The 22,612-nt window shown below is 50.1% G+C and overlaps 1 protein-coding gene across 3 annotated transcripts in view; it reads right to left on the reverse strand.

Moving 5' to 3' along the window:
- lrp4 (low density lipoprotein receptor-related protein 4) overlaps positions 1 to 22,168 on the reverse strand; it is a 64,459-nt gene extending 42,291 nt beyond the window's left edge. For all 3 annotated transcript variants that reach the window (XM_078085769.1, XM_078085768.1, XM_078085770.1), the window contains exon 1: positions 21,788 to 22,168. In XM_078085769.1, coding sequence (XP_077941895.1) covers positions 21,788 to 21,848 — 61 coding nt within the window. In that variant the 5' untranslated portion in view covers positions 21,849 to 22,168. The remainder of the gene's footprint in view (positions 1 to 21,787) is intronic.
- Positions 22,169 to 22,612: the final 444 nt, after the last annotated feature.

The raw sequence follows: 22,612 nt of genomic DNA on the forward strand, positions 1-22,612 counted from the left end.
AATTTTGGACGTGGGGGAGGGGGGGGGGGGCTCTTCAGTCCACGCTGGGAAACGGGCAACGTACGCGTCAGTCTGATCAATCAATTAAAAAGAGAAGAAACGAACGGTGTTTCTGGACTCCTCTGTGCGAGCAGTCGGGGGTTTGGGGAAGAAATGTGGACGGTTCAGCCACAGAAGGAGCCTCAGCAACAATCTGCACAGCTCCCGTAGGGGGGGAAGCCATTCTCGTCCTCCCCCGTCAGCGCTCAACCATTCAACCCAGTGGCTCCTACAGAGCCATTGAGCATTCACCAGGCACCTCCACATCCCCGACAAGCGCAACAAAAAGCAGTTTAAAGCAACGCTCCCCGCCGTTCCCACACTATTTCACCTGTCAACCGCTCACAAAACAGCCAGCGGAGGCCAAACGCTCCCCGGGGGGGCGCCGCGGCTCACCTCTTGCCAGCCTTCGGCCTCACTAAAGACGTTGCCATCGCTCTTAAAGAGAGCGAATGCGCTGTGCACTTTTATATACGCTTTCACACCACCACCACCCCCCCCCCCATCGGGAGCGACTGTTCCGAGGCCGGAGGCCCAGGCAGGAGCTTCCACCTCCAGTTGATGGGCACCGCCGGGCGTCAGGGAACGCTGCTCGGGGGGGGGGGGGGGGGGAAATCGATACGCGGCGACTGTCTGCTCCAGGAGGCGGGACCTTCACCGGGCGATCGATCGTTCCGGCAAACCAGAAAGGACGCGGACGTCTGGCGACCCCGAGGAGCGCGGCGTAAGGATAGCGGGGGGCATCGCAGTTTGACTTGTTCTACAAACCGGCTCCTTGATAAATATAGTAATTCACACACACACACACAGACGTATCCCCCTTGAACTCTAACAAAAGCGGGTGCAGATTAGTAACGCTATGACCACGAGGGGACAAATAGGAACAAACACTGAGGCTTGTTTAATCACTTGCTTTTATTTCCCTCCCGTTCCAACGAGAGACACTTTCGGGGCTCTCCAGCTCGTTTTAAGCGGCAAAGCGAAAACTCCCGCGGCGCACGCACACGCACACACACACACACACACACACACACACTTTAAAAAACAATTCCGCTGTGAGTGTCTGCTGCAGAGGCGCAGCTCCATTTGGGCTAATTATAGGCAGCCGCTGACTGCTATTGATGCTACGGTGAACATACTTCAGCGCTCGGGTCCATTTTGAGGGGGAGGAGGGGGGAGGAGGAGGGGGGGGGGACGTTAAACAAGCTTTTCATACTTTGTCTGCAGGCGGAAACACGCCGCAGCTTTCCAGAGCTCGTTGGACTGAAGATATTAAGCACCGCCCGCCCCCCGGCTGGAGAATAATTACGCTCCAGTGTTATGACAACTGTTAATGGATCATCAACAGCCACGAGGAGGGCGCAAGCCTCATCAAAGTTTAATTTGTCTACGCTGCAATCATCGGAAGAAAATCGTGATCCCATTCTTCGAGTTAAACTCCCCACCTTCATCAGCAACAAAGGCCAGAACAATCAAGTGTGCGCGTTTGTGTGCTCCCCCCGTCCCAAGACGTCCTGCGTTGTTTAATATCTGCCTGGGAGGATGCGAGCGGAATCCTTTTTTTAGATCCTCATAAAAAAATGTTTAAAAAAAAAAAGGAAAGAATTGGCGATGTAACTCAATAAACGTTAATTTGGCCCGAGGCATTTGGGAAAATGAAGACATCCATCTTAATGCTGCCCCCCCCCCTCAGCTTATGACAGCCGCTTTAGCAGATGAAATACAAAACAACACTGGGGTATTGAAGCAGAATGAGTAGAGCGCACAAAAGGAAAGAGGATGAAAGAAAAGACATTTCCAGTTTATTACAACTTGGGGCTCGTTTTCGTGGATTTGCCGTCATTTGAGTAAATAAAACCGTTTTACTGACCGAGGTAATGTCTAGTGAGGCAGGAAACAAATTGAACACGAACATGAAGACAGTACACATCGCCCCACCTGTGACTTTATTCTGAGGAGAAAATGGCGACAAATGTTGGAAGTAAAGTCCTTTTCTCATAGATTTCTATTTACTATTATTAACTTATATCTGCAACCCCCAATTTGGTCCTGGCGATGCGCTTATCGTAATACGATATCATTTGAATAGTTGCCCTCCAGTTCATTTACGACAGAACAAAGAATATTGTTGCTAAGGATCCCATTTATTTATTATCAAAGATTACACAAGATACGTCATCCTAACCCGAAGAAGGGAAACATTTAGTTTTAGAAAATGTTTTAAACAGACGGCCATCTCCCTCCTCCTCCTCCTCGAAGCGGACTGACAGCTCTTCTCGCCGGCTGGCGGGTTTGTTAAGATCACTCTGGTCTGTGTCTGATGTGCAGCGGTAACGAGCGTATGGATGATCGCAGCTATGAATTACGGTTGTGTAAGTTTCTGGAATCAGACCTTTTGAACGCAATGTTGCACCTTCGCGTAATTTCAGCGAGGGTTAGAAAATAGGTCAATGTGAAGGAATAAGTGATGAATAAAAGATGCGAAGATAATATCTCACATTACCTTATTTTCCAATATCCTAATATGTCAGAGGTCCACAGTTCATTCCTGATTATGGAGCCATGGAGAATATTATCCAACTGCAGCCTTTCATTAAATCACATGATCGCTACATTGTCCTCGTAAAACTCAGAACTGAAATATTAGAAGCCTTCTGCTGATGAAGAGTGTGTGAATTGTTAATTCCTACAGTACAAAAGTAAAATAAAATTGAGAGAATTACATTCCATTTATTTAATCTTTAGCAGATATGATAGATATTAAATTGTCCTCACAGCAAAATGAAAACAGTTATACAACAATCATCAAGTTATTGATGACGCACACAGTATCCCTATGATTAATGCAAGGCATTGAGAATACAACAGGGAGGAAAACAAGCCTCACTCATGCAGACAAATCAGAGAAATAATTTACTGTTTGCACTTTCCCCCCCATTTCAAAGTTTAACCCCCCCTGACGGATTGTTCAGCGGTGAGTCTCCCTCGTTCCGCGGCATCTGAAGATGCAAGCCGCTTCAGGAGATAAAAGAAAACAGGATGAGTGCAAAAGGAGTTAGAAAGCGCTTTGCAGCAGAGGAGTGTGTGGGAGGAACGTTGGCAGCAACAGAAGCCGATGGAATAATTTAGACTTTGATTAAAGACAAATCAACGTCCTCTAACCCGTTTTTCGGGGTTCGGTTCTAGCAGCCGGCTCAATGCCACAGCTTTTGTTTTTGTCAAGTAGAAGAAGCCGGGGGATCGTGGGATGGGAGGGCGTAGGGGGGGGGGGGGGGGGCTGTGTGAGATGCAAAGGGAGGCGACTCTTGACTCCACTGAGGAGATCAGATGTGAATCGTGCATCCACAGCAACTGAGCCAAACGGAGGAGGGTGGTGATGAAGACATGAACAAACTTCCTTTCCTTCCTCCAAAGCAAACGCTTCCTTCCCCTTCTTTTCCTCCTCATTCCCTCCGTGACATGCGCCTCTACATTCGGGCAGGACAACAAAGCAGCGGAGAGGACGAGTGATGTTTAATGAACAACCTGCTGATCCTCATCAGACTCTCCTCCCAACGACGAACACAGCTCCTTTTGTGTCGGAGAAAGAAAACAAAAACGAGAGTGACCTCCAGACAGGCCCGGGGAATAAAACCTGCGACGATTAAAGGACCTTTGGGTAAATCATTGACTGCTCTGCAAGGCAGAACCCTCTGAAGTTGCCCGAAAGACAGGAAGCGGATGTGGAGGAGGTGAGGAAGAGACGACAAGAGGAGGAGGAGGAGGTCTATTTTTCTTTTTTAAGTGCAACAGCCAGTGAAATGAGATTTGCTTGAGGCTCATTAAAAGAAAAGAGGCTGAATTCACTTAACCTTTTATTACCCGCCAAGACACACACACACACACACACACACGCACACTGAATTGATCAGCTTCGGCCATCTTGGACCTGACGTCAGAAACGCACACAGTCCATCGCACGCCGGCCCGAACAACACGGTTGTTGTCGTGAGCTTTAAAAAGGTGAGGATTAAGATCCACTCGCCTCTTCTTTGTGTCATTTCCCTGCCTGACATCACGCTCCTGCGCTTCTGATCCGATTAGGACGTTTCGTCGCCGCAATGAGATTCAGGATTAGTGCCAGCCGAGGATTCCGGCTGGGTAAAACACATCAGACCTTCGGCATGAACAAAAAAAAATGGTGACAGTGGTTTATTCCTGTAGAGAGTCGATTTAAAAGAGGGCCGAGTTGATGGACGATTAGGGGATGTCTCGCCAACGAGGTCATAGAGGGGCGGGGACGTTTTACGTGGTTGCAAACAGACCAGAAGTTCTACAAAACTTTTGGCAAAATGAAGGGATATGAGATGAAGAGTTCCCAACTACAAGCAATCAAAATGGTTTGCGTTCAACAGACTGATGGCCACAAAAAGAATAAAACAAGTAAAAGAGCAGCAGCCGTAGTGGGTCACACACACACACACACACACTGAGCTCAGGTGTTTAAGAGGTATCCAAAAGTAATGTGGTTCAGATAGCGAAGCCGCGGATTAGGTAAATGAAGCCGAGGCCTCTTTGTCCGTCTGCACACTTCACCACCGAGCTGGGAGCAATTAGCCACTTACTGCACTCGTGGTGGGACACGGACACACACACACACACACACACACACACACACACACACACACACACACGTTCTCTCTCTCATATACGTTGTATTCGCACACGCACACACCTCATGTCTGTTCCATTACAGGAGCCCCCAGGCCCAGCTCGGAGGCTGAAAAACCCAATTTGTTTATTCCTGGGGGGGGATTATGGTGAGGGAGAGAAAGGTGTGTGTGTGTGGGGGGGGGGGGGGGGGGGGGGGAGAGAAGTGGGGTGAAATGCATCTAACAGAGTGCATGGGGCCCCCCTCTCTCAAAGCTCTTTAATTACTGCTCCCCCCCCCCGAGCAGCCTCAAACACTGCCGCTTCCCGAAAATCAGCCACAATGAACTTGAGCTGGAGTTAACGGCGCGGCCACTCTGGGGGCCGCTGTGGGTGGGGGAGTGTGGGGGGGGGTGATGCATGTGTCAATGTGAGATATACACAGAGAGGGAGGAAGAAAGAGATCCGTAGCCGAACTCCCATCCCCCAAAATGCTCCATTCCTCCCCCTCCTGTCAAGGCATTCCAACCTCCCCAGGGGGCCAACAAGCAGCAGTGGAGGAGGGAGGGGGAGAGGGGGGGGGGGGGGGGGGTCTAAACCAACAACATCCCACCACATCACCTGCACACCTGCGTTAAGAGTCTCAGGAAGCCTGTGCATTTAGGAAGACGTTGGAGCCAGAAAGCATCGACGATGCAACGTCATCCATTAGTGATCTTAATGAACAACGGACGTTCAAAAGAGGTCAATGTAACGATGAAGACGACCACGGAGCTCCGTTCCTTTTAATTTGTTGATCCCTTTGAGTGGTTTAATGGAGAATCCCCCACAATGCCCAGTAGGGATCGGAGGGTCCCAAACAAAAGCAGCCAGGGCCACCGTTAAATATGTTAAAGAAACACTGGATCAACTCTTTCGTCTTCATGCGATGCTTTCTCTCAGTTTCCCTCTCTGACAGCGGGGGCCGGCGGGGGATCTGTGATTGATTAGTGGCAGAGGGGAGAAATAGTGGAGTCTCACATGCAAACACAGAAGCAGCTCAAGATGACTTCATTCACACTTGTTAAAGAGGATTTTCTAAAGGCTTCCTCCCCACACAGAGAAGACTAAAGGTACCTTGTCAGGGGGATGGCAGGTTTTCCTCTAAGCCCACAAACTTTAATGAGCAGACACAAGCACAAGCGCTCCACTTGCGGGCAAACTATAAATATACAGTTGGACTTTGATAGAGTTGAGTAAACAAATGGTGCCGGTGACACGCGTCAGGATTTCCTGATAAATACGAGACGCTTTCACCAGATCAGCCGAGAGAAACCGTGAGTTTCTGGAGGCATCGGGGAGCCTCAAATGAAGAGCTTGTCAGAGTGTCGAGCAACATCTGAGAGCCCGACCCGACGCGTCTTCTCTGATCCGGGAGTCGGGGAGCTGCGTCGAAGTATTCCCGCAAAACCGCCGATCCGACGAGTAATCAAGAGTTACAGTTTGAGTAGCCCGATGTGTCAAAACAGAGAGTGTGCCGAGCTCTCGTCTCACGCCACTACACTCTTCACACGCAGAACTGGGTCCAACCACATGACAGAACTGAAGCATTGCACGTTGGTCTTACCCATTGAGTCATCTCCGGTCTCGGAGCTTCCTGGCTGGGCCGTGAAGCATTTCTATTCCGCTGCAAAATACACTGACATAGTAAAAAAAAAAAAACCGCAATTGTCATGGCAGCCTCTCACCCGGGGTCATACGATATTTCCTGACATCGTGCCTCACAATTGTCTCGCTTCGTGTACAACATGGGCACGACGCCTCGCCGCAAACCTACAGCCCTTTGATGGTTTAGTCTCAGAGAGGTGGTCGGGCAAAGTGGGAAATAACCCACTTCTTACTTTGTTTTTTAGCTTTCATATCCAGCCAGCAGAGGCTCTTTGCGCTCGTCAGCCTTCCATCAGCTTCTCTCTGGGAGCGCTGCGCTGCCAGTGACATCAGTTTGTTGCTAAAGCCTGGCTTTCCTTCACCTAGCGGCCTTGATAGCATCCATTGGACCTTTAACCTCGGCCCATTTGTCATTCCATTCAAGCCTCTCTTGTCTGGCCCGTTGCTCAAATATTCCACCCTTGTTGTGAATACACCGGAGTTTTACTGCATTGCTCATCCTACATGTGGCTCTGGGACTCATCCAGACGCCAGGGAGAAGAGACTACCTCGTTTTTTTATTTGCCTCTTAAGTTACAAGACAGACGATTGTTTAAGCAGAGCTCTGCTATTAATCTGGGCTGATTCGGCCGCACAGACAGCTTCCTGGCTGCAGCGATACGCGGAGGTTTGATGGGCTTGAAGGTCTGGTTAAGGTTTCGCTGGAAGGGCTGTCCGATAGGAAAAGAAAGAAACAAGTGAGGCAGTCCAGAGGGCATCGCTGTTGCATTTCAGGTAATCTGTTTGATGCGATTGTGCCTGGGCATCCTTTCAATTTCAATATATGAATGATAAATAATTGTTTGATTTTTTTATTAAACATTTTTCAAGTGTGGGGACATTTATCTAATTCTGTGATTGAAATATCATCTGAAAAAAACCTTTTGCACGGTTGCCAAAAAATAAACCTGGACTTGTGATTCCATTCACTTCTTGGGTATAAGTGGCGTGGAGTGAAATACATGGACATATCTGTTTCACAGTGCCTGTTGTTTCGACCAAGCCGCCACAATTGTCCGCATGCGTAAGCCCCATGTAGTGCGCCAGGAATCGGGCCATTTGCAGAGCCGGGCGACGTTCTGGGAGGAGCTTTGTGATCGATAGGCCTGCCAAGCAGCATTAGTCCCCCCTGGCCCACAGGGCCCGTCTCTGGACACAAGAGCGCGGGGGACTTTAACTCTGATCTTATTTATGAGCACACAAAAGGGCAGCACAAGGGGTCTTTTGGTGGGGGCCTGTTCAAACAGAAGGCCGATGCGGATAGGTCTTTGAGTGGGCTGGGTCGCATTGACTCTGGGGAAGAGAGCGGCTGACAGGTCAGTCTTAAAGCCCTTTAAAAAAAAAAAATGGGGCCGGGATCAGGGGGTACCAGGGGAGGGGAGAGCAAGGGAGTCTCTCACTCCCTCGACGAGCCGGGGCTTAGGGACAATGAGTCTGCACCGTGGAGATCAGAGAAGCCAAAAGTGGGCGCAGGCAAGGGGGGAAGGCAGGCGGGTGAGGACCAAGGGGAGGCCGATCTACAGAAAGGGGCTTTCACCTTGTCCCAGCTGTCGCGCAGCCCCGCGCAAGTATGCGCCTCGCTTCTCAAGCACTCGGGCCGCCGCCCCACGGGGCAGTGGAAACTGTGCTAAATCTCCAAGCTAGCAGGGCTGATTTTGTGGGGGGGGGGGGGGGGGGGGGGGGGGGGTGATGAAGGGCAAAAGGATCAAAGCCCCCAGGAGAGGAGCTCAGCAGTTCCATCCAGCTGGATGCTTCCCTCCTGTCACCTCAGTGAGGGGGTACTGACCAGGGAGCCATTTCATGGGGGGGGGTAAAGTCAGACGTGACACTGCGTGAGCCAAAGCGCAGATCTTTCACGGCCGCCATTGTTGCCCAGCAATGAGCCGGGCAGAAGGAGTGACGAAATAAGTGAAGGGAAAAAGGGAGGACATTGGTTTGCTTAATGGCTTACTCTCCGCCAATCCTTCGAGCAACGCAGACTCACGTCTGGCTTGGCCCAACCGTGACCCCGCCCGACCCCAAGTCCGCTGACCTGGAAGTTACGTCTATTCGGGGGAGCCACTTCCTGACTCTATAAAAGGAGGTGGCGGAACTGAAAGAGACTGAGGGGGTGAAAATGGAGGGGCAGGACCATTAACTGCCAGTACAATGACTGCAACTGTGTCCGAGTCAAGCCCAGCATTTTGAAGAGGTCAACCTCTAAAGATCTGAGAGCCCTGCAGCAAGCAGCATTGAGCCGTCATGGTTGTGTGGGGGGGGGGGAAAACAGGCCTCTGCCAGGACTACAGGCAGAGGCAAAGAAAGTCTATAAACAGCTGGCCGCTCTCACAAAACAACAAGGGAAGAAACTGCCGGGGGCACCCTTTGGTTTTCCAACAAATAAAAACCAAAGCCAAATTGGACGAGGCGCTGCTGTGAGAAGTGTGTACCAAAATTCTGGCGTTTCAGATGCCCAAGTGTGTCCACACACCCCCCTCTCGACGTTTTCAGTCTTCAAATCCTCAAGGTAAGGCAATTCTTGAGACGGAGGCTGTTGTCGGGGCATGGCAGTTTTTGGCATCCTGGTCTTGGCTCAGAACAGATCAGGAACTTGACTTGGATCTCCGGTGCATTAAGGGTTGCATCAAGGTCCAGACAGCTAGAAAGAGTCCGGTAAACAATTCAGTCTCCCGCAAAGGGCTCTTTTGGATTGAATCTGAGCCCAAAGTCAATCCAAAGTCCGGCGTGGCAGATAACATTCATGCTACTCCATCAATGGCGCCGTCCCAGTGTCCCTGCAACGGCTACACACAAAGGGACTGGTGTTTGGCAATGGCTCAGATAAGCCTTTGGCAAAGTCAACAGCGTGCTACAGAGATGGGAGCTTGTGATGGATAAGGCAGTAATGAAGTGGCTGTATGAGAGACAGGAAAGAGGGGGAGAGGGACAGAGTGAGTGACTAACTATTTAGTTGAATGGGTGAGGCAGTGTTACTCTCACCTCCCTTCCTTCCCTTTCAGTTTTACTGGTCTATTTCGGAGTCTAATTTCCAATGTTTCTTTGCAGCCACCACTATTAAAAATGCCATGAATCAGGATTTGGACTTGGGACTAAGGGGATGAGGGTGTACACTATGGTCAGCTGGACTGCTCGGATTTCTGATGGTTCCTTTTCCAACATGTCAATAGCGAAGACAAGATAGTTAAAAAGAGCAACACTTTATCTTTTGGCTAATCCTAGGCATATCACGGGGTATTATTTGACTACTAAAATGATAAGTTATTAAAAATAACTTACTTTATAAACTACAGCTGGAACAAAACCACATACCAAGTGAATGAAAGAATGGCTACTTAAGGGATACATCATTTAAGCACCACGCGGCCTGATATACGATAAGATATGCAGCTTGTGTCGGCGGGGTGTTAACGGCGGGTTGATTCAGACATTGGGTTATTAATCGAATCCTATGCAAAAAAGGGCATGTTAGGACGGCAACGGCTCCATGTAAAGAACCTCAGCAGAGTCGATCGGTTAAATGTTGAAGGTTCATCTTGCTCTCGTGGAGCCCAAACAGAGATACAGATGCACATGTCGAGCCAAAAATGGGATGAGTATATTTAGCAACGCTCTCCTTTTGATGTTCTCCCCCCTATGCTCCCTCAGCCTGATAAGAAGTGCTTCTCTCTCCCGGAGGAATGGAAAAAAAAACTGCAAGGACATTGTAAACACGGCAAACAGGGCACAAAACCATTAAGTCGTCCATGACTCAGCGCGGGCACAGATCCTGAGCTGCTGCTTTTAACGCCAGCAGTGTATTCGTCACAAAAAGAAAAGCAATTTCAATACAGCATGTGAAGCATATTGAATGACGCTGTGGTCGTCTTCATGTGAAAATACGCCTGCTCAACATTGGCGTCAGCGAACAATTTGAACACTTGTCACCGCTCTCTGTTCTTCTTGCTGGTCCGTGCAGCCTTTCTGCAGCGTGTTTTAAAGAACTCAAAAAAGGTTAAAAGAAACTGAAGCGTTGAGAGATGCAAAATGAGCGTTAATGTATGCGATGTGGCTTAAAACTGCAGCCTCGCCTATTATACATCTATTTAGCTTCATCCATGGCCCCCAGGAAAAGAAACACACTTACATATTTAAGACCTTTTGAAAATAAGGAGGTCATGTGACTCAGAGTGTTTGCAAATACTGCGCACCACATTTAAATAAACCAGACGGCAACACAGGAAGACTTGTTCCGTTTGGAATAAGAGATGGTGATATGAGGGTTTCATTCTCGTCCTGGCCTTACTACGCCATCTCCGCATCACTACCAGTATTGTTCTCTGAGAATACACAAAAAGCCTTACGGAATATAACCGATTTAGGCCTCTTCCCGGCCCATTTTCAAAAGAGCTTGCAGCAAATTGAGGAAACCTTAAACGCAAGTACTAGATGAGGCCGTTTAAGGGAAAGAAATCGCCATGGACGGCAGAAAATTACAACACTGTGTCAATGAAGAAGCAGTTGAATGATTGCAAGGACTCGATCTATTTTTCCTGTGACGCCACCAAAGAGCGAACAGGAAAACCAAAATGTGTTTTGGTTTTTTTACTTGACCACAGAGCACATCGTCTTCATCACCGTCACAGTGTCCATGTGAACTTGCAGTGAATAGTTTTGCCGGTCTGTTGCTGCAGTGAATGGCGGCTCTGTTGCAGAACGGCGAGCCGTCTGACTGATCGGGAACACGAGGTCATCACTTGACGCTCCTGAACATTGTCTCTGTGTTATCTCAAACTATCTTCCCGTCATGTGACTCATTCTGGCCTTGACTCTACTTTCAGAGATGGTATCTAATTAAGCGTATTTGTGCACTTTACGTGACCTGCTGTTCGGGAGTGCACATCCTTTAAAAAGGAACATTGGAAGCAATTGTACACAACGGTTTGAGGTACAACCCCGATAACTTCACAGCATCACCATGTCAATCCAGGAGCTTTTGCCAGAAACAAAAAAGGTTCCATGATAGGGGGGGGAAAAGGTACAGCATCCACCCGTCACCCTGAACACAAGCAGAGGTCACAGGCAGTTCAAGGGGGGCTACAAGCCCATTTCGTGGGCATTCCAGGGCTGATTCTACGCTGCCTGAGTGGTCGAGGCGGTCAACTGGTCATTTGATGAGTGGGGGGGTGGGGGAGGGGGTTATCGCGGGTAAAGAGTGTAACCGTGTGCCGAGAATAGCCATCACCCGGGACCCCAGAGGAGGGAGGAGGAACCCAGCCTACACACCGAGTGGAGAGTGGGGGGGGGCGCGGGGATTTACAGAAAGTGAGAGCCTCTGTGGTGTCCACTAAATCAGTCTTAAGTTGGATAATCATTCACGGTCCGCCCTCGTTATTCAAGCACAGAGTAAAGTATGAAACATACAGGAAGCAAACACATAATTGCTTAGAATGTGAGGAGCATTTGAAAGTCAATTGAGTTTTAAGTTCTAAACTTTTGTTGTTGTCGAAAGCCAAACTTTAATAGGAGATTAAAAGATTCTTATTTTGATAAGCAGGTTTGATACTAATCAATTGCCATTTGCAGCACTGATCAGACCAAAAAGCAATCTTCGAAAACATCCCAATTCCCATTTTACTTTTACCAAAAACGATCCGTGCGGACCATTTACAACCGGCTTTTAATCAGCTTATCAGATAAAGAGCAGCACTAAAGAGATATCACACACGCACACTAATGAGCAGTAAGTGCATTACCAGATATCTGGCACCACTCGGCTCAGTGACAGAGGAGAAGCTAACAGCAGGAACAAAGCCTTCGGTCCGGCGTGGCGCTCGCCGGACTCGGTCTCATACGGTCTCCTAGCTCGCCCTCATAAATCAATGCTATCCAGGGGGGAGGAGAGCGGGGGGGGGGGGGGAGTGCCAACACTAAATCCAATTATAAAGCAGGCTGGCACCACTCTGCCTGATGACAGTGTCTACCTGAGCCCCCCCCCCCCCCCCCAGGGGTGCCAGCAGCGCCGGGGGTGCCAGCTTCAGCTGTGGCAGCCGAGAGGAAGAAAAATCGCACCCAAAGAAAATGCGTGCGTGTGAATCCCGAGTGTGTATTTCTTAGTTGTGTGTGTGTGTGTGTGTGTGCATGCTTATGTGGCACACTGCCACGGCCACATATCTGAGTTAAGCACTACGGGCGCCGGGGCGCCAGCTGAACCTTTTTATTTCAGCCCGCTGCTGCGACTGCCCGGACGACCCGACTGCACCCTGGCACCTGTCTCACACGCAGCATGAAAAAGCACATTGCGGAGGCCGACGCATGCAGCGTGGACGAGGCTCGCGTAAAGCCGCGGCACCTGTCGAGGATTTAACATGAATCGCCGTGTGAAAGCACGGGAAGACGACACCTCTGATATTCTGGAAACACGAGGCGCGACCTTTCGCTGCCTTGCTCGGAGACTGTTGAAGACTGTTGAAGCGGTTTGACTTACAGACTGAATGAATAAATAAATGTAATATCCGTTCTCCCCTTATTCTATTTGAATACATTTCAGCAAGCAGGGCGGTTCTCCCAAACAACACATTCAATGGTCCGGTTAGAGAGGGAATAAAAAGCCACTTGTCCAGCCGTGACCCTGAACGCCGTCCTTAACTCGCAATTAATACTTCACCGCTGTGGGGCGGCAAAAGCAGGGGTACAAATACCGACCACACGCATTGTGAGGGGGTATTTTTAACTATCTAATACAAACAGTCCGGTGTAATGCAAGTTCAGTCCAAACTGCTCTCTTACTGCAGAGCTTTTTCAATAGTCCAGTTCAACCCCAGAAAACAGATCCGGCCTGCGGCCTTCGTCTAATTTCCTCTCCCTCCCAGGCGAACACCTGCGCAGAATCTGTAAGCAGCACCAGTCTTCTCCGGCCTTCTTCTGAACACATCCCTGCCTCCTTCATCCCGGGCCACCTCATACCTTTGAAGAAATCAACACAAAGCTACGCGGAGCCGCCCTCGGGTTTCCGTCTCCGTCCAATCGGAGCACGAACGGAAGAACCCCCCCGTGAATCAAAACGTGTCCAAGAGGAGACAAATTGTTGTGGCGTGCCGGAAATGTCCCAAATGACTAACTCACAGGTTAAACCTTCAGTGAACCACGTTCTCCTTTGATCACGGATAGAAGAACGCGGACATGCTGTTGCGATTAAATTTTAGGAAAACAGCAGAAGAAGCGGAACACCCCTTGGAGAAAACCCATTCTGTGATTTAGAGCAAGCTCCCGAAGACAAATATGGGCCAAGTGGAAACGAGGACGATGGACTTTCACCAACATAGATGGATCCGTCTCCTGATGCCCCGATAACAATAACTTTAAAGTAGGCTCCTCTCAGAATAGAAGCATCAACCACCAAGCAACAAAAGTAGAAAAATCTTGCTGACCCAATTAGAGCAGACTTTCGGGAGAGCGTTGCGGCAGCCGGCTTCGCTTCGCATCGGTCCGGGCAGATGGTTCCCCTGGTTCTGGTTGAGAGTCTTGTTGTTGTAGTTATTTTTCTCTCGTGTTGCCTCGAGGCAGTAAGACCCACCCCGGCCCCTGGGAGAAGCTCCCACAATCCTCGGGCAGAGGCACTGATGGACTGCACCAATCATTTTCCATCCTCCTCTGCTTTCATCGAGCAGATCTACGGCTTCTTAGTCGTCGTTTAGAAATGATTTTGTTTCAGTGCCCATTTGTATCTTGACATACAAGTACTGGACTTTTTCCAAACACATTCGAAACATGATTCGTTTGTTTGTTTTAGCAACATGTTGGTTTTCCAACAACGTAACACATTTATGCAGTTTTGTTAAGCAGCTGGCATGAAATCCTTTTTAAACTGGACAAGAACTAAACGAGAGATAAAGAGTTATGGTACAAAAACGTTAATCCAGGATCGGCATGAAGACCAAATCTGTTTTTTTTTCCAACACACATCGGCTTAATCAGTTTACTGCTTTGTGAAGTTGCAGCTTTAAAGAAAGAACAGCCGTTATAGCGGGAGATCAAAAACGGGGAAATCTTACAGCCACCGCTCAGGTTTACATTTGAACATTTCCGTGTTGTAATCACAGATCCTTTGTGTCGATGACAGGGAATCCCAAAAAGGGGATCAAACATCCGTGCACAACCTTGCAGATGAACAACATCTGACAGTAGAGCGTTTGTTTGTCACGCAGTGCTGGCGAGGGACGACGGACAAATGCGTCGCAGACGGTCTGCCCCGCGGCAACAAACCAGGGTTACGCTGCTATTAAAACAAGCTACCGATCAGCCCGTTTCGATTTCATAAAATGTCACAAAACATGACAAATCCATACGGAGTTGTGCCCACAATGCACTGGTGCTGCGTTCACAGCTACAAGCTCACGGAGAACGTCTTCATCCCAATCGCAATTCGGTGGATACATCGCAAGCAGGATTTAGGGCTCAATCCCAATTCAACCAGTTGGTTTCAACTAAAACCAACTCCACTTAAATTCTTGTCCGAGTAATGTTTTATAAACCCCAAAAAAAAAAAAGACGTTGGTCCAGCCTGCCAAGAAAAACAACGCCGTTTACATTTGTGAAACGGAGGAAGAGAAGCAGGCAATCTGTACCGACCCGACTGCTGCAGCACGACACAATGACATATTTAAAATGCACAAGAATCATTCAACAACACAACTGCTGCCATTAAAACAATCGCGGCCCCCCAACTGCGGCGCGATGTGCAGCGGGCTCGGCCAGCCGTGGGCCCTTATCAGTTCTATTCCGAAGGCGGCGTTATGAAACGCCGCGTGGGGAGTCGTGGCATTGTACAGAGCCGCCCGCGCAGGCCGACTCTTTAATCAGTCGCTGTAATTGCCGGGATGGACTTTGAACCACAGGCATATTTGTGTCGCTTGTCATACGTGGCTAAACAACCGCCGGTGGGGAGGGAGTCGGCGGGCACTCGGGGGCGGGAGGGGGGGGGTCCCGCGTGCAGCCGAGCATGGCGGTGCGACGGAGGGGGTCACAAACAGAAGAAAGAGAGTGGATCGGGCTCGGACAAGTGGGAAGAGGAGGCGGCGGACGGAGGGGGGGGGGGGGGGGAGACATGATGGTATCGAGTGCTTTTAAGAGCCCCGTTCTGCTCTGAATACCAAAAGGCCTTTTCACAGAGGCAACACTGCTACAGAGACGCAACCCCAAAGCCTCTCGGCCGGGGCCTCTGCAATATACGGGCCTTTCAGCCGCTTGTGCAAGAGTAGGTCTAATTGGAAGTCGAGGCGATATACAAGAAGGAGGGGGATGGTGGGGGGGGGGGGGGGGGGGCTGAGGAGAAGAAGAGGAGGCGAGGAGGGGGGGGTGTGCTTGATTTAAGAGGCCGTTGTTTTAACAAGTACATTCTGCCTCCCCCCTCTCTTTTCTCCTCGTGCCCTCCCCTTCAGATGCCCACACTCCAGAGAGTCAAAAGGCGGCGTTTAGCCCCTGTGAACGGCGAGGGGGCCGGGCTTGTTTTGACACTTTGTCCCGCTTGGCTTATGTGAAAGGGCCCCGCTTCTATGGGCCACTCGAGTTCATTAGGGAGCGCAGCGCTTTCAGTCGCGTCCCCATTCCAGCTCCAAGACTCAAGGGAACGGGGAGGGGGGGCCGGGGGGCTTTCAACGCTTTCTCGCCACCCTTCACAACTACCACCTCCATTGCCTTCGACCCGGGATCCGGCTGAGCCGAGGCCCGTCGGGCTGCGGGCGCGCTGAAAGAGAACGGCGGAGGAACAAAGAGTGGGAGGGAAGGATGTAAAGAGGAAAGCAGGAGCATGTATACCAGGAAGGGGTGGGGGAAGGGGGGGGGGGGGGGATTAGATGTGGGACAAACATGGAGCTTCACCCGCGTCAGGGCGGGGAGGCGAGCGCCTTCTCTCAGGGCGAGCTTTGTGTGTTTGTGCCGAGCATCGGATTTCAGTTCTCACACTTTCAGGTGGCATCCCGGTGCGGCAGTATCAGGAGAGGGAGACGGGGAGTGTGTGGGGGAGTGGACCACACTTGTCGCCTCTAGAACATTAAATGAGTTTTTTTCCAGGGTGCGTTTGATTCCGTAGCTGGTGCAGCGGGCCTTCAACAGCTAGAGGGACATCGGATACGCAGCAGGTGCTGCCTCGCAGCTGTAGATTCTCTGGGAGGGAACGGCCACACTGATGGGACATCGGTGCAATCACAGGTTTTCGATTGGTTCGCTAAAAGTGGAGAGGTCCGCGCTATTGGACCGTGGGGGAGGGGGGGGGGGGACGCTGGAGAAGACTTGCGCATGATAGCTAAACTATTTAAAAAAGGGTCAGCGAGCGCCTATACCTAATGAACTGATCCGGTTTGACTTATATTTGGTGTATAGCAAGAGACACATCAATATGTACCACAGGATTAAGCACAAACACTGGCGAGGGTGAGTTTGGGGATAAAGCGTGCAGAGTTAAGTGTGCACGAGGGGGTCACGGGCAAATCATATCACACACTGATCTCATCTCGAGCCGAAGACGGAGGCTGTGGGTGTTTTTGTGCGTTCCCGATCACACGGCTGAACGGGTCGGTTGTGCAGACAGGCATGTTGAGCACCTTTTGCAGGTGAGCTATGAGACAGCTGCAGTGCCCCCCCCACTCAACCCCCCCCCCCCTTATCTGCAAGACCACCACTGATGTACAGAGAGACCTGGCAGGAAGGTTGGAAAGGTTTAAGGTGCGGCGCACGCGATATCAGATCGGGAGAAATAAGGAAAAACAAGGTGAGCACAGAGCTTAAAAACACAACATGAATAAACACGTAGCGCCAGAGGACGGAAACTAGAGAAGTGGCTCAGAAGAGACTTTTTTTTTTTTTTTTTAAGAGGTAGAGGTGGACGTGTACCCGTCTCAAGAGACAAAGGTCGGTAGCCACGCTCCCCCCCCCGCGGCCCGCCTCGCTAACCCGGCTTTTTATTCCCCTCTTCACAACCTTGTTGATTCTGACATTGTTTACGTGTACAAAAATAAAATATTGCAAGGTCAATCCTGCCCCCCCCCCCAACATGTTACCTAGCATAAACTTCAGTAGCTGCCCCCCCCGTCCCCTCTCCACACCCACGTTACGACAGGAGAGTGAGAGGAGTGAACCGACGCCTCTGGAGAATCAAGTTACTATAGATCCATAAGAGTGAGTGTCCTTCAAAATGCCTTTGTGTCTGTCTCCCTCCCTCCCTCCCTCGCCTGGCTGTGCTCAGACAGCGAGTCTCCAGCCCTGCTTATCTTTCTGTACCCCACAGCAGACCCCCGCTGAGACAGAGAACCGGAGTTTATTAAAGTCTCTCCAATAATCTGCTCGCATGCATACTACATGACCTCAACAAAATAAAAAATAAATAAAAAAGACGAATATCCCTTTTGATGCCGAGACCTCGGCGGGGGCCACGTCCTTAATTTGTGACAACATTTTTAGATGACATCACAGAAACACTTTTCTCACCGACTGTTTGGGTTACTGGAGGTTTTCAGAAGAGTTTTCGTTAAATGTAAAACAGGGTGGCGGAGGGGGGGGGGAGGTCAGGCGAAGTGTAATGGTGACCACAGCTGTCAGCAGACCCAAAGCGTTTTTTTACCCTTTTAAGAGATCAACCAGAAGAACTGAAAATGGGTTATTTCGTCCCCGAGAAATTAAACTGCAGTCAAAAGGTTTTCTCAAACATCGGTTCACTTCATTTATAGATTTGTTAAAAACACACACACACACACACACACACACACACACACACACACACACACACACACACACACACACACACACACACACACACACACACACACACACACACACACACACACACACACACACACACACACACGTCTGTATTCCCACTGCCACCGGTTGGGGGCTCCAGTGTTTGACCAAGCGGACGTCTGCGACACGTATTAGCGCTGCCAACATGAGGGAAACGGGGCCCCCGGGGGCCGGTGGCGTCATGTTCTGAAATCAGAAGCGACGCCGAAGACGAGGAGACCGCCCGGGGGAGATTCATAAGAAGGTGGAGGAACATGAGGAGTGGGAGGGTGGGGCTGACATATACCCACATGGGAATGTTGGTAGGTTGGTAGCAGGGGGGAGGGGGAGGGGCTTGAATGAAGTAATCATAGGTTACGTCCGCGGCTACCTGGGTATCGGGTGGCCCAGTCCCCCCCCCATCCACCTTCCTTCTCCCCCCAAGGCAAGGCAAACTCTCCCTCCAAAGCAAAGCCCCCCCCCCAAATAGCTTGGGCCTCAATAACAACGTCACCAGAGTGGAAGGTGAGCGCACGTCCCAAAACAATCACGCCCTGCCAGGAGTCCCGCTTCACGGACCGTGAGCCACAACGAAAAAAAAAACACCGCCCGCAGAATGGAATCTGAGCCGACTCGGAGGGCAATGGTGAAGCCATTTTGAAAGCAATAAGCTAATGTCCTATTTAATATTCAATTAATTTAATATTCCAATGCTTGATGGGTATGCAAAAAAAACAAACACCTGCAGCTTGTGTAAAAAGTGTTGGTCCAGGTTGAGGGGGGTGATGTCAGTGGACTAACAAGTATGATGAAGGGGGCAGGGAGGGGCTCAAGACACGGGGTGAAACTCCCCGCCAATCCGCCGACTTTCTCCACGACGGACTTCTACTGTACGCCCGTCTGCTTCTCACGACTTGGCGCGTCGGTCACCATCGGCGGTGAAATGATTGGACGATAGAGGGGAAGTCAATCTGCGAGACGATGGCAGAGGTCGCCAGGCGACGAGCTCTACGGCTTTGTAACTCAGAAAGGTTAATGCTTTCAATCACAGTCGTGCACAAACTATTGCACAGGAGCAAAAGACGCGCCCACGGAACACTTCCCCTCTTTCCGCAGCCCAAACCGGAGTTGGCGCTTCTTTTTGTTTGGTTTAGAGCATTCTAAAAAATTGAAAACCTCTGGGTTTTCGGGACTTCAAACAACCTTTGTGAAAATGTAGCCTTGAGTTGAGAGACTGGAAATGTTTCAATGATGTAAATAATTGCAGCCCACCTCTTGCCCTTGTGTTTTCCCATCATCACACCCACTCTTTTGTTCTTGTTCTTCAGCAGAAGTTAAAAAAGGAACAAACGCACTCCAGGAAGGAGGAGTTTTCTGGGCAGTTGCCCAGCGGTCAGATTTTCACAGCACAATTGTCTGAGTTCTGCAAGAGAAGAATCGATTCAATTTTGGACCCATAATCGTTTGCAGTACAAAATGAGGTGTAATGTGCAGTGATGCCATTAGTGCAACAACACACTGCGCACCCGATCAATGGCTGATCAGTAAATGAGGAGGGGCCAGTGTGGGTCACAGGAGTGGGCGGGGCGTCGTCCCGTCCCAGACGACATCATTAAAACGTATAACACGCTCCCCGACACGCCAATTAAACCATCTCAGCCCATTACAGCAAGGCCACTAGACTTCGCCGCGTAGGCATCTTGACCCCTCACACCTCGCACACAGAAACACACACACAGTTATAAATCGTGGCCCCCGGTCATCTACTGTCAGCTGGGCCCGGCGGCTGGTATTTATAATGCCAGGCACAGTACACAGCGTAGAAATCAAAGCAGCTATAACTTAAATCATCTTTCCATGAAGCAATTACATAGATCACGTAAAATAAAGAGTCAGGAAAACGAACAGTCGGGGGCCAAAGCGATAAATCACTTTACTAACATTTGCAGCAGACGCGATTAAACGCTTTAATTCCCACTGGAATATTTTCCTTTGAACATCTTGCTCAAAAATATATCTAGGATTTGGACGTCGTGCTTCCCGGAGTTTCCCCAAACCACTGGATGGCTGCGGCGTGAAATCCCGTCTTTAAGAGCAATCAGCCCTAAAATAATGTAATGAGTGAAAGTCTGACTGTCCCACGAGGGGTTTATTAACATGCTGCTTCGGAAGGACGTTTCCACCCAGACAATTAGGAAACTCTGGAGGGGAGGAAGTTATATTTGGAAGTGGTCACATTTCAAGACCTTGAATTGGAAATTGGGGAGTTAAAATACGCCGTTCATGGGGAACCGGCCTCACACAACTGGCCACCGGCCGACACTCGGTGCGGAAACAGAAAGGCAGACGTAATTGCTCCGAGAGAGATAACTCCATTATCAAATGAGCCCCCCCCCCATGCGGCCCCTCGCCCAAGATAGAGAGGGGAACCATATCTGAAAGGTTGAAAGACCCTACTATAAATAGCAAGTGGATCATTCAGGGCTGGAGGGGAGGGAGAGGGAGGGGGGGGGGTTGTGTTTTCAATTGGATATTGAATCTTATCCAGCTGACATTTTGGAGACCGTCTCCCGGTGACATTTAGGAGTCGTCGCCATTACGGCCCCCTCCTTTCTGAGGTCCAACCAGCCAACGACGGATGGAATTTCTTCCATCCCTCCCGTTGTGTAAATGTTTTCGTGTCGTTTTTGTGTGTGTGTGTGTGTGTGTGTTTAGAAAGAGCTTACGTAGGGTCTTTGCATTCCAGCGGCTGTTCGAACATGTTGTAAATACAAGGTGTTAGAGAAAACACAGGAGGGGGGGCGGGAGGGGAAGAAATCACATAGAGCTTTTAGACGTGCTGCCTGGAGGGGGGGGGGGGGGGGGCCGGGTGCATGTTATCATGGATAAACAGCCCAGTTCACCTGCAATCAGCCAGGAGCAGCACGCTTGGGTTTATTTTCATTTTAAAGTGAATAGAGGGAATAAGGACACATCCAAGCGCACACACACACACACACACACACACACACACAGATGTGTGTTTTACGATAGTGGGTCAATGCACAACAGAGAGAAGCATTTTAAAGCAACTGTACCAAACTTTCTACCAGCTTACAGGGTGAAAATCCACCGAACAACAGTGACTGTCCCGCAGTGAACGCTCATGCTCAGCGTCCAGGCAACTGCAGCACATGACAAAATGTAAACCACCAGGGGAACTCATGTAGGATTTGGGGATTCATCCCGTTATCAGCCGGAGCTGAGGGCATCTGACGCGTGCGCCTTTCATATTGTCAAAATCTACACATCCATAGAACTAAGGAAAAAAAACATTTTTTTAAAATTGTATAAAACTACAAGTAGTAAAAGGGAAATGATCCCGTTTGAAGCAGCATTCGTCTCGTGTTAATTGGCTGTTTTCCGGCTGCAGACGTGGGCTCGTGCCATCACCTGGACGTCCCAGAAAGCAGCGCGCGCGCTCATCTTCCGCTGCGAGCCGAACGCCGCGCGCTCTGACCGGGGGGGGGGGGACTTGGCTGCAGGGGGGGGGGGGTCGGTCCCACGTCTGAATGCGCGACTCAAACCAGCTCGCACGGCGGAATTGGGCGGAATGAAATCCGAATAATAAATAATAACCCTGTTGACAAACACAGGCGGAGGGAATAAACCTCCGCTCACTTCTGAACGGACGTTTTCTTACCTGGACTCTGGCTGAGCAGCAAAGTTATCAGGGAGCCCCACAGCACCGCGGCCGGCTGCATCTTGCACCCCGCTTTCCCCCCCCTCCCTCGCTTCCCCCGGGCTTCCCTTTCCCCTTCACCCCCCGTCCCTGCGGTTCTTCTGGTGGTTCTTCTGCTCCTCCTCACGGTTAAATATCAAAGGGGCTTCTGTTTGCAAGTAGACGCTCCGGCTTTTCACGCTAACCTCACACCATGACTGACTTTTCAGCCCCCTTTCTCTCTCCGACCTCCCCCCCTTTTCAGCGCGATAAGGCGACAGACCCGGGATTAAAAAGTTAACTCGGGGAGGACCGGCCCGCCGACGTTCTCCAACAAGTTGTGCTCCAGTTCCTGCCGCTGTGGCTATCAAAAGGCGCTGCGGGCCGTACCAAACGCAGGGAGACGGGGGGGGGGGGCAACCGTGAGCACGCAGATGTGTTTAAACAAAGTGGGACGTGAATGATCAACAATGACACATCCACACGAGGTTAAGCGGAATTCAATATAAGAAGTACGTCGAATCCCCCCAATTTCCCGTTTTCTAACGCAAATGTATCGACCATCACCTCTACCGACTCCCCCATCGTAAAATAAATGGACTCGTCTAAAATCCTCCGTTTCTTGTTGTGTCATTTTTTTTTCATTCTCTTTAAAAGAGAATAGTGGTCAACAAATGAAATGATAAATTCAGGCAGCATCTGGAGGCACGAGTAACATTTTGTTTGTTTAGTTCGTGCTTCTCTTCACAGCGTGAGGAAAAGGTGTTTTCTCCTCTCAGTCTGCAATTCTTTCCTCAATGTGGGCTA

The sequence above is a fragment of the Gasterosteus aculeatus genome, chromosome 12 (genome assembly GCF_964276395.1).
Source record: "Gasterosteus aculeatus chromosome 12, fGasAcu3.hap1.1, whole genome shotgun sequence".
In the NCBI taxonomy this organism is placed as follows: Eukaryota; Metazoa; Chordata; class Actinopteri; order Perciformes; family Gasterosteidae; genus Gasterosteus; species Gasterosteus aculeatus.